Source organism: Rhipicephalus microplus, chromosome 4, assembly GCF_043290135.1.
Source record: "Rhipicephalus microplus isolate Deutch F79 chromosome 4, USDA_Rmic, whole genome shotgun sequence".
Taxonomy (NCBI): Eukaryota; Metazoa; Arthropoda; class Arachnida; order Ixodida; family Ixodidae; genus Rhipicephalus; species Rhipicephalus microplus.
In genome coordinates this window covers 6,464,333-6,479,937 of record NC_134703.1, presented here as the reverse complement: position 1 = coordinate 6,479,937, position 15,605 = coordinate 6,464,333, and the positions used below count along the sequence as shown (strand labels likewise).

The 15,605-nt window shown below is 45.5% G+C and overlaps 1 protein-coding gene across 1 annotated transcript in view; it reads left to right on the top strand.

Moving 5' to 3' along the window:
• LOC119171356 (uncharacterized) overlaps positions 1-15,227 on the top strand; it is a 29,294-nt gene extending 14,067 nt beyond the window's left edge. The window contains exons 4-5 of the mRNA XM_075892126.1: positions 13,132-13,251; positions 14,798-15,227. Of these exons, the coding sequence (XP_075748241.1) occupies positions 13,132-13,251; positions 14,798-14,889 (212 nt within the window). The 3' untranslated portion in view covers positions 14,890-15,227. The remainder of the gene's footprint in view (positions 1-13,131; positions 13,252-14,797) is intronic.
• The last annotated feature ends 378 nt before the right edge of the window (positions 15,228-15,605 follow it).

The following is a 15,605-nucleotide window of genomic DNA, read 5'->3' as shown; positions in this document are numbered from 1 at the left end:
GCGTGTCCAGTAGTCGTCGCGAGGCAGCAGGTGTGTTGCCTTAGGGTCGTCGTACGGTCGATCAGACGATCGTGTGGAGTGTTGTGGTGGGCCATAGTACGTTGCTCGCGGGTCATCGCGAAGTCGTTCGGAAGGCCGTGCAAAGTGTGGTGGGTAGCCATGCCGTGGGGCTACACGTCGACGGTTGCAAAATCGCAAAATATGTCCTGGTACACCACAGGAGTAGCAGACTGTGAGAGGTCAAAACTCTCCTTGTTCGTCGATGATACGAACATCGTCTTCCCTGGCGAAGTTGGTCGGTTCGTTCCGTATATCATAGGGATAGACTGGGCGTCGCGAAGAAGGCGGACGCTGGGGGCGTCGGTCATGGCGAGGAGCTGGCAAGCGTGGTGCTTCTCCTTGGCTGTGGGGGTGCGCTATACTCAACAGCTGCTGCACTAACCATCGATGGCCAAGGGGTCCTAGAAGGCGGCGGCGCAGTCACAGCCTCACGTGGCACATATACGTGGTGCTCTCCTTGGCTGTGGGGGTGCGCTATACTCAACAGCTGCTGCACTAACCATCGATGGCCAAGGGGTCCTAGAAGGCGGCGGCGCAGTCACAGCCTCACGTGGCACATATACCGAATGTTGGTCGTTTACAGAATGGTGATCAACTGCTGAATGCGTCTGTTCTCTATAGCGAAAAAGTTCTTCGCGAACAATCTCTCGAATCGTCGAGGACAGGTCTGGGCAGGTGCTCGTGTCGATGCTGGCAACCGTTGTAACATTTGTGAGCCAGCCGAACTTTGGAGCAATCCTGCGCATTTTCAGCTGTTCGAAAGTTCGGCAATGCTTATAGACATCTTTGGCTATGCCTTTCAGCAAATGTCCTACTTTGTCGTCTTCTGACATCTGATCATTGACCACCTTGCAGAGCTTCAGCACATCCTCTATATACGTGGTACATGTCTCACCTGGAAGCTGCGCGCGTTGAGACAATGTCTGCTCTGCCCGCTTCCTTTTGACGCTCGAGTCGCCGAAACACGCTTTCAGCTCTGCAACAAAAACGTCCCACGTCGTCAGTGTGTCCTCGTGGTTTTCGTACCACACGAGCGCAGTATCCGTAAGGCAAAAGACCGCATTGCTGAGCCGAACGGCGGCATCCCAGCCGTTGGACTTGCTGACTCGCTTGTACTGGACGAGCCACGCGTCGACATCCTGTCCCGATTTTCCTCCGAAGGTTGGCGGGACTCAGTAGTAGGGCACGGAACCCATTGGAGTCGGCCTTGAAGCGTTAGATGGCTGATCTTGGGCCATTACGATCGGCGCAGGCGGGAGTCCGGCAAGGCGGCGGCTGCGGCGTAGTTCAGGTAGTGAAGCTCCCGTCGTCGGGCTTGTCTTACCCAGCACGCTTCCACCAATCTGTTACGCACAAGGAGGACCAGGACGTATACGGCTGAAGGGGGCCGTTTATTTTGGTCGCAAAGAGAAGTGCCGGAGCGGCCAACAGGTTGATGATCGCAGTGTCGTCGTCTTCCTTTTTTCCTCTAGCTTGGGGCAGCCAGCATGTTCACCCATCTTCGTTTTCTTCCCAGGCAATGCGTAACAATATTAAATAGACACGTGTTGGGGGCCCCCAATGTATATAAGCAGCACGTTGACGTTTGCAATGTATTCCCTGATGAAGGCCGGACCCCTGCCGAAACGTAGGAGTAATGAAAGTTTTCGTACGTTTGTCCGCTCAAGCCGATTTATATATATATATATATATATATATATATATATATATATATATATATATATATATATATATATGTTCCAGGCCTGACATATTAGCGACATGTAGTTTCTGTATACTTTTTAACGTTACTTGGTTACCGGAATACTGGAGTGCATTTAAAATGTTACTGGGACGCCTGTTCCAGAAAAGATTTAGCTCCCCATTCGTAAACGTTTAAGTACTACGAAAACGTAAACCTTTAGGTTTGATCGATTGATATGTGGGGTTTAACATTCCGAAAACACCATATGATTATGAGAGACGCTGTAGTGGGTGGGCTCCGGAAATTTAGACCACCTGGGGTTCTTCAACGTGAACCCAAATCTGAGCACACGGGCCTACAGCATTTTCACCTTCATGGAAAATGCAGCCGCCGCTGCCTGGATTCGATCCCGCGACCTGCGGGTCCGCTGCAGAGTACCTTAGCCACAAGACCACAGCGGTGGGGCGTACCTTTAGGTTTGCGCAAGCACCTAAATGGTGGTGACAGCTGCCTTTAAACTATATTTGATTTAAATAAGAATGAATAATAGCTCCTGCCGACTAATAAGAAATGTTGTTAGGGTTTACAGTTTGCCGGTATACGCAAAGGGGTGCGAAAATTTTGTGTTACTGGGTGATTGTGTCGACATGCTTGTGATGCTTCGTGCAACCACAGTCATCGTTTGTTATCGCCAAGATTTTTTGAGGGAAAAATAATAAAAAAAGATTCACTCGTAATTATTCCTCACAAGAAATTTACATAAGAATTCAAATGTACATGGTTAACCTCTCCAGCTTCCCATTTAAATAATTCTGTCTGTACATGGTTATGAAATAACAATATTGTGCTTACCTGGTTAATTTTGACCCCATTAGATTGCGTCATCTATCTAGTCTTGCAAAGCATGTCTATGCATGACTATGAGCATGCAAAGGGGCAAAGCTGCTGGTGAGGATCAGGTAACATCAGACCTGCTGAAAGATGGAGGACAGATTGTGTTAGAAAAACTAGCCACCCTGTTTACGAGGTGTCTCCTGAAGGGAAGGGTACCAGAGTCTTGGAACAACGCTAACATCATCTTAATACATAAGAAAGGAGATGACAAGGACTTGAAGAATTACAGGCCGATCAGCTTGCTCTCTGTAGTATACAAGCTATTTACAAAGGTAATTGCTAACAGAGTAAAGAAAACATTAGAATTCAATCAACCAAAGGAACAAGCAGGATTTCGAACAGGCTACTCAACAATTGACCACATTGATACTATCAATCAGGTAATAGAGAAATGCTCAGAGTATAACCAACCACTAAACACAGCCTTCATAGATTACGAGAAGGCGTTTGATTCAGTAGAAATATCAGCCGTCATGCAGACACTGCGGAATCAGGGCGTAGATGAAGTATATATAAACATTCTGGAAGAAATCCACAGGGGATCAACTGCTACCATAGTGCTTCATAAAGAGAGCAACAGAATACCAATCAAGAAGGGTGTAAGGCAGGGGGACAAAATCTCCCCAATGCTATTTACCGCGTGCTTACAGGAGGTTTTCAGAAGCCTAGAATGGGAACAGTTAGGGATAAGAGTTAATGGAGAATACCTTAGTAACTTGCGCTTTGCCGATGACATTGCATTGCTGAGTAACTCAGGGGACGAATTGCAACTCATGATTACGGAGTTAGACAAGGAGAGCAGAAAGGTGGGTCTTAAAATTAATCTGCAAAAAACGAAAGTAATGTACAACAACCTCGGTAAGGAGCAGCGCTTCGAGATAGGTGATAGTGCACTTGAAGTTGTAAAAGACTATGTCTACTTAGGGCAGGTAATAACCGCAGAGCCTAACCACGAGATTGAAGTAACAAGAAGAATAAGAATGGGGTGGAGCACATTCGGCAAGCACTCTCAAATTATGACAGGTAGATTGCCACTATCCCTCAAGAGGAAGGTATATAACAGCTGTATCTTGCCGGTACTTAGCTACGGAGCAGAAACCCGGAGACTTACAAAGAGGGTTCAGCTTAAATTGAGGACGACGCAGCGAGCAATGGAAAGAAAAATGGTAGGTGTAACCTTAAGAGACAAGATGAGAGCAGAGTGGATTAGGGGACAAACGGGGGCTAAGGATATCATAGTTGAAATAAAGAAGAGGAAATGGACATGGGCCGGGCATGTAGCGCGTAGACAGGATAACCGCTGGTCATTAAGGGTAACTAACTGTATTCCCAGAGAAGGGAAGCGGGTTAGGGGGAGACAGAAGGTTAGGTGGGCAGATGAGATTAAGAAGTTTGCGGGTATAAATTGGCAGCAGCAAGCACAGGACCGGGTTAACTGGCGGAACATGGGAGAGGCCTTTGTCCTGCAGTGGACGTAGTCAGGCTGATGATGATGATGATGATGATGATGATGAGGATCTATCTAGTCTGCCGAGGTCTTTAGGCCTTTCACATTTACGGCTTCGATAATATAGGTCACTCTAGCTTCGGTAGGCCAGCTTAGACAAGGTAGTCGTAAATCACACTCGCACGTCTTGTGTCCTGTTTAGTTTCGCAACTCGCGATGGTTTCTATGTCTTCCTATGCTACGGTCTTTCAGCAAATTAGAGAGTACGATACGCAAATTCGGTACGGCACTTCGGTAGCGTTCCTCCTTTCTACTGACAGTGTGTCCCTCGGATGACAGGTACCTCATTAACAAAGTGTATGCTGATGGGGCAGAATGAGGCGAGACAACTCCAAAAAAGCATTTACTACTGTTGTTGGGGCGCCTTCACAAGTAAAACGTCAATGGGCGTAAGAGGAACAGTGGCACGGTAATACCATATTGCATTTACGTACCACATTTCGGTAATTTGCTAAAAGATTGTAACACTCGTAGGCTGGAATCTCCGCAAAGTGAATATCATGCGTAGCCATGAACCGAGATGGACTCGCGGCATAGCGCTGTAAGCGTAAAACCTATCCGACACGTAGTTTACGTTCTATAAAGTACCACACATGCGCAATGTTTTCGGCGTCTGGTAACTTGGTACCGTAAAGAAGTATACGTGCAAGATAAAAGGCTATGTTGTTTCGCAGTGCGAGGGGCAGGTGAATCATCGCACGCACATCAAGGCACACTTCGCAAGGCACACATCAAACACCAAGGTACGCAGCAACCCTATAGTTAGCCATAGGGTGTAACTGATGCGCGCACCTAAGACTCATGTTTTATTGCCATGGCGCAGCGAGTTCACACGATGCAATAGTTCAACCATGTGCATTGCTACTGCTTCGCGGAACTCCTGCGTTAACAGCACGATACACTCTGAGATACATCGGTGAGCCGAGGAGGCCATACGTACATAGCTGCCTGTACTTTTTTTTCTTTTTATGCGTTGCACACACTCCATTCCTTGTCTGTTGCGCAGCACTTTGTAGTTGCAGAATGTTCTAGTATAGAGTCCGAGCAGCCCTCGGGATAACGTGATTTCATGCGAGCGTTTTATGATGTATGTTTCAGTAAATAACATAATTAATAGAAATTCACCTTTGCCTGCTGATCTTTTTTCAATTCCTAAACGCAATACGCGACATGCTTCGAATGGTAATTTCAATCTGCCCAAATGTTTTAATGTTTACGGAGAAAGACTGATACAGTTTAGTGGAACAAAAATATGGAACACGGTCCCCCTAGAGATTAAAACGGCACGTAATTTCAGCATGGCATGTAAATCATTTTTTCTGTGGAGTCAAGACATGTAAGCATGTGTGTGTGATTCGATTTTCATTGTATTTTTTTAATAAGTGCCTATGTATAGAAACTAGCTGCAAGCTAATAAGTATGCATATCTGCAAGAAAAAATGTATTACTGTGTTATCTGTATCACATGATTGTTTTTTTTTTATGTTGTTACCTCAGAGCTGACCTGTACACTTTTTTATGTTGCACATTGTATTGGACCGTCCACTAGCCACTTTAGGCTATCGGTCCAAATAATTCCTGTAATTGCATATATCTATTTATGAAAATAAAGCTTCATTGATTGATTGATTGATTGATTGATGATAGGCGAGCTCTGGTAACGCTTGCACGTATACATCGGAGGGGCGCGGCGAAAAGAGATTCTACAGACTACACATGGAGACTAGGCGCATCAAATTGTCGTTCGTTTTCTTAATGCTCAGCGCCTTCTCGAAACCCGCAGTCTTGGTGCAAGAAAGAACAATGCTTTGGCCACGGTTGAGCTCGAAGGCTGGAGTTATAGAGGCACTGAACTGCCAGTGGTCCAAACTCAATAAAGGCAGTCTCTAAATACCAGCCTGCATTGAAACGGCTCTAAGTATACGGTGAGTGTTGTATGTAGAGGCTATGATCATAACCGCACACTTCTGAATATGAAGACGGCATAAACACAAATTAACGCAGCTTGGACTGAGTCGTGCAAGGATATGATGGGCATGTTTCATCTTTTCTTAATCACCATCTGTAAGGAATGCTTGGGTGGTCACTGCAGAAGCGCTTGCAGGTTCATAGAGATTCATATTGTTCTATACAGGTAACGCGGCGAACTTCGACTATAACAAGCGTACTGTAAAAGAGGGAATAGCGGAAGTAACAACGCAAAAACGTAGTGGAATACTTCATACTCTACATGCACAGTAATTTCAGACAATATTCGTAAAATGTATGGAAGCAACTTGACAGGCGGATTTGTGTTTGCTCCAGTGATTAAGAGCTCCCTTTTATGTTCTTATATTGCACAAGGGTTATACAACGCACATGTTTCAATAGCTGAACAAGTCTATTCGAAAGTGTTCTAGGCGTACATTAGTTCTGGCGCTATTGTCAAACATTGCCCCGCCACGGTGGTCTAGTGGCTAAGGTACTCAGCTGCTGACCCGCAGGTCGCGGGTTCGAATCCCGGCTGCGGCGGCTGCATTTCCGATGGAGGCGGAAATGGTGTAGGCCCGTGTGCTCAAATTCGGGTGCACGTTAAAGAACCCCAGGTGGTCGAAATTTCCGGAGCCCTCCACTACGGCGTCTCTCATAATTATATGGTGGTTTTGGGACGTTAAACCCCATATATCAATCAATTATTGTCAAACATTTCTTCTAACAGCAACAGTTTATTAACTCCTGAAGGGAGGGTTGTTTACTTACAGCGGGCGTGCATACGAAGGTATATACACTGCATACATAGTGAGTACTATACACTAATACGCTTACCTGCAAGGTTGAACGCGTAGCACACGTAACGTTGACATTGTTCTTTAGGATAGCCAGACACTTAGAAAAAATGGTTTCTTACATGCACCTGTGGTTGAAATAAAGCTGCACAGCTTGAATCTTTTCGTCAGCGAGCGCAAATAGATGTAAGTAAAAGGACGACCATATATTTAAACTTAATCCTTAGCTACAATTCTGAACTGTGGGTTCTCGAGGCTAATTAATTCGGTAGATAAAATTTTATTTGATTAATTACGCAATGTTTGGGTGCCTTATAGTGATCCGCGCTTTTTAAATTTGTTCGCTTCTCTTCATAATAATTTCTTTTTCAATTATGATCTTTAAATAAGTCCACAGATACCACGTACCTTGGGAATCGATGTTATATGCGAAGCATGCAGGTAAAAGGTGGCTGTATTGTAATCTTTTTAGAGGCGAAGCTCCTTAAGGCATGGGTCTGTCCTTGCCTTGTATTTGTGTAGTAGTACGTAGCCACCGGTGGCACATACGCGTCCTAGAGCGGGTATGTGCCACAGGGGATGCGAGATAGGAAGTGGCGGTACTTAGAGCGTTCACTTGATGGAGCACGGACGGACGAACAGACAGACTAGCAGACGGATGAGCGGATGGATAGACGCGTGGACGCACCGACGGATGGACGCATGGACAGACGGACGGATGCATGGATGGACGCATGGATGGTCGCGCGGACGTATGGAAGCAAGAACGAACGGATGGTCGGAAGCACGGACGGGTTGACGGACGCTTCGCCCCACTCATCATCATTCGCTCCGTGGATATGCTGCGATTTTTGTATTCAGAAAAACATTACGAAGTGGCGCTAAAAACATGTACAAATGCACGCAAAGACATACGCTTAACAGCCGCAGATCTTCTGTATAACCAGTTGTTCGCAGTTGCGCAACGATGCCAACAGCAACATGGCGTAAGGGCGAAAATGAGGGAAGTGTCTGAGAGGTTTAATGGGAGAAAACTGAGGAAAAGGTATTGTTTAGTACAATAGCGACCTCCGTTTTAGCAACGGTGCAATGATGAGAGTAGATTAAAAAATACTTTCTGTTTCTTCGTGTTCAGTAGTTTTACAGAACTGTTTAGGACTGTTGTGCAGCAATGAATGTAACGTGGTACAGTAAAATTAACTTTTGGCTTGGGTGATTGAGGTTACATAATCCTTAGCTGCAATGAAGCACCTCGCCTAAATTGGAACACATAGCAGCTTTGAATAATATTTTTTTTCTTATTGTTGAGGGTCTTTAGTTTATCGTTAAACCACGGGGACTGTGCTCGCTCTTTAACAATAACGGGGGGGGGGGATATATTTTGCGATTAGACGTAACATCTCATTTTGAAACATTGACTAGTTAGTTTGAATGGAGCATGATTGATAATGATTTTCGCATTCATCACAAAAGACAGCAGGTTCATCAGTCATAGAAGCGCCGTCACCTCTGTCATACAACACAGAAGTTTTTATAGTTTTCTTGGTTCTAAATATATGACTAGACACGGTACCCTGAACAATACAGTGATCACACAGTGGTGGAAGATAAGTTAATGAGGAACAAATGACGGTGTTTGGTGTAAAAAGTAGGCCGAGAATGTTTGAAGAATGAGTTGAAATGCGTGTTTGTTTAGTGACATGTTGAGATAAACCGAATGTAAGGCATGTGTTCCGGAACTCACTTTCGATGCTATTTATTGACAGCGTGACTGCATGGTTAGTCCAGTCGATCAAAGGAAAGTTGAAATCACCGGAGAGTTCCTTTATTGTTTGCAAGCATACATCAAAGCTTTCTTTGAAAGAGCTATTAGGTGGTCGATAACAGATACCGATAAGCATACGCGGCAATGTAGCATTACAGCATATCGATAAGAATTCAAGATTCGACAATTCGTTTCTGAAGTGCAAAGCAGTGATCGGTTAGTAGCAATAAGAACGTGACAAGAATGTCACATTATTCATGTCATGACCAGTGAGTCGTATTAGTGAAACCATCTTACCCACCTATGGTAATTTGGTTCACGCCAAGTTGAGAGGGTGACCATGAGAGTACCCAAACGTAAGCGGCTAGATGGATAGATAGATAGATGGATAGATAGATAGATGGATAGATAGATAGATAGATAGATAGATAATGTAAACAGACGCTCCAAGTGCCTGCAGTAGGTAAATAAATGCTTAGAATTTAAAAATTTCTTTTCAGAGGGCAAGTGGGCCGTCTTAGGGTGTGCTTGCGTATTGGACTCATGATGCACTTCAGCGTGGAACCATGCCGTCAGCCATCATTCTATCAGTAAGCATCGTACACGAAAACAGGCTTTTAGATGTGCACTCTATCTTTGAGACTATACCTGTCTCTTTGAAACCAGCCTTGCAAGGATGCCGTAGTCAGGCGCTCCTAGTGAATTAGGAATGCTGTCGGTGGTTGTTGCGAACCGACTCAAAGGCCCTTTGAAGTCGGGAGTCTCTTGCGAAGGCAGGGTTAACATTTTAGAATATTCCTGTCCACGGAAGCCTGAGACATAGCTTCTGTGTTCCCTTTGGTGACCTGTCACCAGATGTCAAATTGTCGAGTCGACAGGAGGACGACTTCAATCCTAAAGCCTAACTGTTTATTCCACTACCGAAATCACCGTGCGTGCATTTCGATGCTATGCTCGTCTGGGTAGCGAAGCAGAGTCCGTTTCTTCCAAGCTAGGCAGCTTGATTTTGCAACCCCGCCAGTGGCGTGATGCTGCAGTGACACTGCCGTGCCGCTGTCGTTTATCAGAGACTATGTGCACTGTGCAGCCGCATCATCCTGGGCTAGAAGAGGATAAGAAGGATATTGCACGAATTTACGGGCACAGTGTGGCGCCACATCGTGAAGCGATGGATTAAGTTGCATTTTTAGATGAGACGTATCTTATGGTAGAGCTCAATCCGGTGTGCGGCGTGGCCACACTTTCTGCGCATGCGCGTCCTCTCCCGCACTCATCTTTTGCTCACCCTCTCTCTAGGTATCCCTCCATGGGGTGCTGACACCCCGATTGTGCATGCGCCCCTCTCCTCCTCATATGCTGTGCTCCACCCTCTCACGCCTTGCAACGTTAGCGCCGGCAGCGTCTGCTAGCCTAGATGCTCGCTCCCTCTCTCTCTCTCTCTCCTCCAGGCATCCCTTCATGCGCGCCCCCTCCTTCTCCTCTAATACGCTCCCCCATCTTCTCGCCTAGCAACTTCGATTCAGGCAGTGCCTAGCGAGTTTCTGAATTGAAAAAAAAAACGACTGCTCGAGCTGCGCAACCATTACAGGCCATCCCGAATATACGCACTGGATTTTCACCTCAAAGGTAGTGCCGATGGGAGATTTATTCTGCGAATTGTTAGACACAACAACAACAAAAACACATTCGCTGCGTGCTCGTTATTTTAAGGTGGATTGCGGGTATCTGTGTCCAAGTAGAGTCTTCAGTCTCTCATTGCCCATTAGCAGAGATTGGCATGTTCCAGTAGGAAACACTGGTCGATTACTGCGTGATTGGATATTGGTCCATCACTGGTCTATCACGGCGTGCTGTGGATGTTGACAGAGGATTATTAATCAATAAGCCATCCTGGTCAGCGAACATAGCTTAGGAAAGAAGAGAGGCTTGGGCCGTACGGCTCAGTCTTCATGCGAGCAGCAGTGTTCCGTGGTAGGTCACTGACTCCGCGTCCATGTGGTGACGGCTCTGATAGACAAGGATGTTGCTCAAACAAGATAGATCTTGTTTCTTATCTCTGCGGGCAGGTCGTATTCCTGGTATAGCAGCGCATCAAACAGCAGTGGTGTCAGGATTTCGGTTTGTCCGAATGATGCTGAAATTGAGTGTTGGGACTGTAATGCGGCTTCTAGCTGTGGTGGATTTACGTCGGATACCATCGCAGTGTCCGAAGCTTGATGAGAATAACTGCAGTGCATAGCTGCAGCATCGGGAAGGAACTCCTCTTGCGCTCCATCTTCGGTGAAGGTCGTGTTGGACTCGCTGGAGGCACAGATAATTTGGCCGAAAGCGGCAGTCAGGGCTGCACTCCATTCCGCCCAGGAATGCTGCCTCGACGCTTCATACTTGTACCACGCCATGACACCATCTCGAAGTTGTTTAATTTCCAAACCTAATTTCCACTGGTCCGACGAAGCCTCGCGAAATCCAACAGCGTTGATGGTCGCCACCCAATCTTCGGCTTGCTCGTAAAAGCAGATAAGCTCCGATATTGCGCAGGTGGCTTTTGATGATGGCACTGCATGTGAAAAGTAACAGAGTGCCGACGCGAAGCCACCCAGTGGGTCCTCAAGCTGCACAAGGACACCACGGAGCTCTCCGCGTTACTTGGATGTGCTCGCCTCCAGGTTGTGTGAGGCGGCTACGTCTAGCATACGTCTAGGTGGTGCTCAATGCCGAAAAATGGCGAGGAAGATGGCGGTGCTCGTCGCCATCATGGCGTTGACCATGACGCGGAGTCACGCGATTATACACCGGAGGACCGCAGCACTATCCGGTGATTCGCACCCGGAGCCCATGGTGGTGTTCGAGGAGTAGGAGATGATCCTTGTATTCACTTGAATGGGACCCTTGTCAGGTGGAGTTGTGGTAGCACCCTTCAGGAGCTCCGGTGTCGAAAATGCCCTGAGCGGGAGGTTGTCACCTCTGTAGGCATGAACAGCGTTCCCAGGAAACAGGAGACTGTGCGCTGTCTCCGCGACGCCAACGTACGCCAAGGAAGTCTCCACGGCGTCCCCTGGATGCGCACAACTTTCGGTCAAGTCGTACATTGGAACCACCGAAGAGGCATTGACGCCGTCCGTGGTTGATTCAGTGGGTGGCTGCAGCACTAATCGGTTGGTGAAGTTCATGGCCGAGGAAGCGCTCATGGCGTTCCTATGATAGAGAGACCCGCGCTGCCGACGGCCCACGAGGCTACAAACAAGTGGCTTGAGCCGCAAGGTGGAATGGTTGGCTGTGCCATTGCAAGGACTGAAACGGAGAGAATCAAAAGACAACACCCGTATGCTAGGCAGGCTGTCTCCCTCGCGTTCCTCTACCTCGCTCGTCTAACATACATGCAACATGTCAGCGCTCTTTCTGTCTACCCTGTCCTTTTTCCTTTGTTCGCGCGCTGAAACATCTTGCAAATATGACATGCAACATGTGCGTCTGTGCCAGAGTGCCAGTGTCAGTTTTTCGTCCTCAAGATATATATATATATATATATATATATATATATATATATATATATATATATATATATATATATATATATATATATATATATATATATATATATATGCAGAAGAATAACTTCGGTTGCCGCAAGGTTATAAATATGAAAGTAGATGCGCTTTCACATAACAACTGTTTATTGTGCCGACGTTTCGACAGGAACCCTGTCTTTTTCAAGGCATAATACTATCTACACATGTTCCGTGCCTTTTTATATCCTGTCGAGACAGGAGGGGAGGGGTCAAATGAGAAAGAGAGAGAGAAAAAAAAGAAGGAAGGAAGAAACAGCGAAACGGGAGGACAAACAATAAATAAAATATAGAAAATCTAGGAGAAGAAGCTAGACCGACATGGCGTAATTAGAAAGGGGCAGCATTTCAACAGAGTAGGGCAGAGGTAGATGAGGAGTGTCATCTTGCTTCTTCTCCTAGATTTTCTATATTTTATTTATTGTTTGTCCTCCCGTTTCGCTGTTTCTTCCTTCCTTCTTTTTTTTCTCTCTCTCTTTCTCATTTGACCCCTCCCCTCCTGTCTCGACAGGATATAAAAAGGCATGGAACATGTGTAGATAGTATTATGCCTTGAAAAAGACAGGGTTCCTGTCGAAACGTCGGCACAATAAACAGTTGTTATGTGAAAGCGCATCTACTTTCATATTTATATATATATATATATATATATATATATATATATATATATATATATATATACGACTGATTGATATGCCCCGCCGTGGTGGTATAGTGGCGGCTACATGTAGCCTCCGCAGCTGCGATTCAATCCCGCGCCCTGCGGGTCAGCAGCCGAGTACCTTAGCCACTAGACCACCGCGGCGGGGCATATGTATATCTCGCACTCCTATTTTGTATGCTGAAACATTATGCTGACATTCTTTTTTCGATCAACTTTGTGCACCAAGGAGCTGGCGTGGGCTTGCTGCAGTCCGTTGGCAGAATAGGAAGGAACGTAGTTGGTGAACCTGACGGTGGTCTCCTGGGCTTGCTCAGTTCGCTCTTCAGCGGCTTTAATGTCAGCTTAGGTGAGTTCTGTTCTGTTCTGTTCTGTTTTAACTGTTGGGCTGTGGAGAGGTTGAGGTGCCTATTGCCTCGGCTACTCCATATCACAAAGTTCTGCAGCCAAAAATAAAATAATAATACAGAACGGTACCCCAAATTTAACAATATGGGAAAGAAAAAAAAACATAATAGCACACTCAAACCAGTACAAATATCATGCCAATACACAGTTTTCTTAGCGCAGTTCACACAGTCATAAACTATTTACACGCACACCTTACTCTTCTACTGTCAGCTTAGGTGAGTGTTATTATTGTGCGGTATTCCTTAGAAAAGCATTACGATAAGCTTTAAATAATACACGGGTAGGCTAAAGGGCCCCTAAACAACCCCGAGTTCAAAGACGAGAAAGTGATTTATTTGTCGCTTTCACTACGTTCTTACAGGCACTATCCCCTCCTCTTTATTTATTTATTGATAAGATACATGTACAAGGCCAAGAGTAAGCGTTTGACTTAAGTTTTTGTCTTTTCGTCTACAAGCTCCCGCTTCCGCCTGCGCAGACAGGAGTGTACGAAATGTAGTGAAACCAAACGATCGCGCATGGTACATGCGCGAGACCAAGCAGAATGAGCCAATGAGTGCATGGGGAAAGTAGGGGAGATTTCACAGCTATTATCGTTGTATATAGACTAATCAAAAGCTTCTTTCCTTATGACGTCATGTTAACAAGCTGGAAACGTCATGAACGGTGGCGGAAGACGGGAAGTACAAGGAGCGAATAACGCACTAGTTTCTTTTTTTTTCTAATTTTTATAGGTTCTTATGAGTCTTTCGATTCCGCATTGTTCCGCACCACAATCAACACGATGGTTTTAAACAAGAACAACCACAGGCGTTTTTGGGCGGCGTATTAGCCTCTTTCTGCGTTGCTTTTGCGGCACCTAAGAGGCTAACACAGCACACACGAATCAAATCGATACACTGTGAATAAGCAGAATACGCTTCATGGGGCGCAAAGTTATCGCGATCATGTGTGCGAATACTGTGTTTATCGCAAAAGCATAACATCATAGTGGTGAGCCTTGAAAGTTTTATCTTATCTGAGCAGGCATATAAGATGGAACTTAAACGAACTGCGTTTTGGTGGACGTTGCTTTTTACTCGCCGTAATTGCTTAGCGGCTATCGTTTCTTGTTGCTAATTGCGAATATGCGGGTTGGATTTCGGGCCATGCATGGCACTTGCATTAGAATGCAAAGCAGAAACTCACCTGTACCTAAATTTAGATGCATGTTAAAATACTTCATGTTGTCGGAAATCATCTCGTGCATTCTGTACGGTGTGGTTTTTATTCATGTCTACTATTAGCATGTAATTGTTTAAAGCTTAATTTCCAACATTTACCAAGTTCATTAAATTCCCCAAAAGATCCTTTTGAAGACATTTCACTGATTGATAACGAAAAGACAAGTGGCTTGGCAGTTGCATTTTCACACTGAGTAAAATGTTGATTATTGTTAAATAAAGGACCAGCGAACATTGAGTGCACCAAATTTGACTTTCCAGACCTTACAAGAAATGTTTTACTGGCTGTGCTTGGGACCAAGGATATCCTTCTCGGCACGCCTTCAAAGGATGCGCTGACGACCAATCCTTAGGCCAACACGAACAAGTACGAAGAAGGAAGCTGCTGAGAGGTCGCTGGATCTCGCCTATACGGTGAAAACGATCACGTGTACACGCCAGCCAAGAACGTGTCCTCCGGGCTCTGTGTTGTGTCCTTAGACTTTCGGAGTGGACTGAAATGGAAAAACTGTATTCAAGTCCTGGACACCTATAATAATATATGGGAATCCACATAACTTAATTGAAACATTTTAAAGAATACAAAAACTCAGAAGCTTCGGTATTTTGGTAGCTATCATCGCCGAAGAAAGTCGCACAGACAAGGACACAATGTAATACAGATGTGTGAATAAAACGACGCATTTTCAAATTCTTCACTCAGCCTATATTTTTTATATGATGTATCAGAACAACTACGCCAAGTTATGTCACGTTACCCAAATATCTATAAAAATATACTACAGATTGTTCGGCGTTGTTTAGAATGAAGTCCGGCAAATTGGTGAAGAAAAAAGGAACTCTTTTGACGGAGCAGTTAAACACGCTAACGAGCTCTCGACCAATTGGCGAATTTTCATACAGGACGCGCTGTCAATGCTCACACCACATGCCGACGAATCCCGCTTTCTCTGACTCTCTGTGGACACAGAGCTCTGTACCTTGGTTGACGACCGGGTTCTATTTACGCCGTAATGAAGCGGGACGACCACGTGGCGTAGTGTACATCGAGCAGCGTATACTTCGGGAC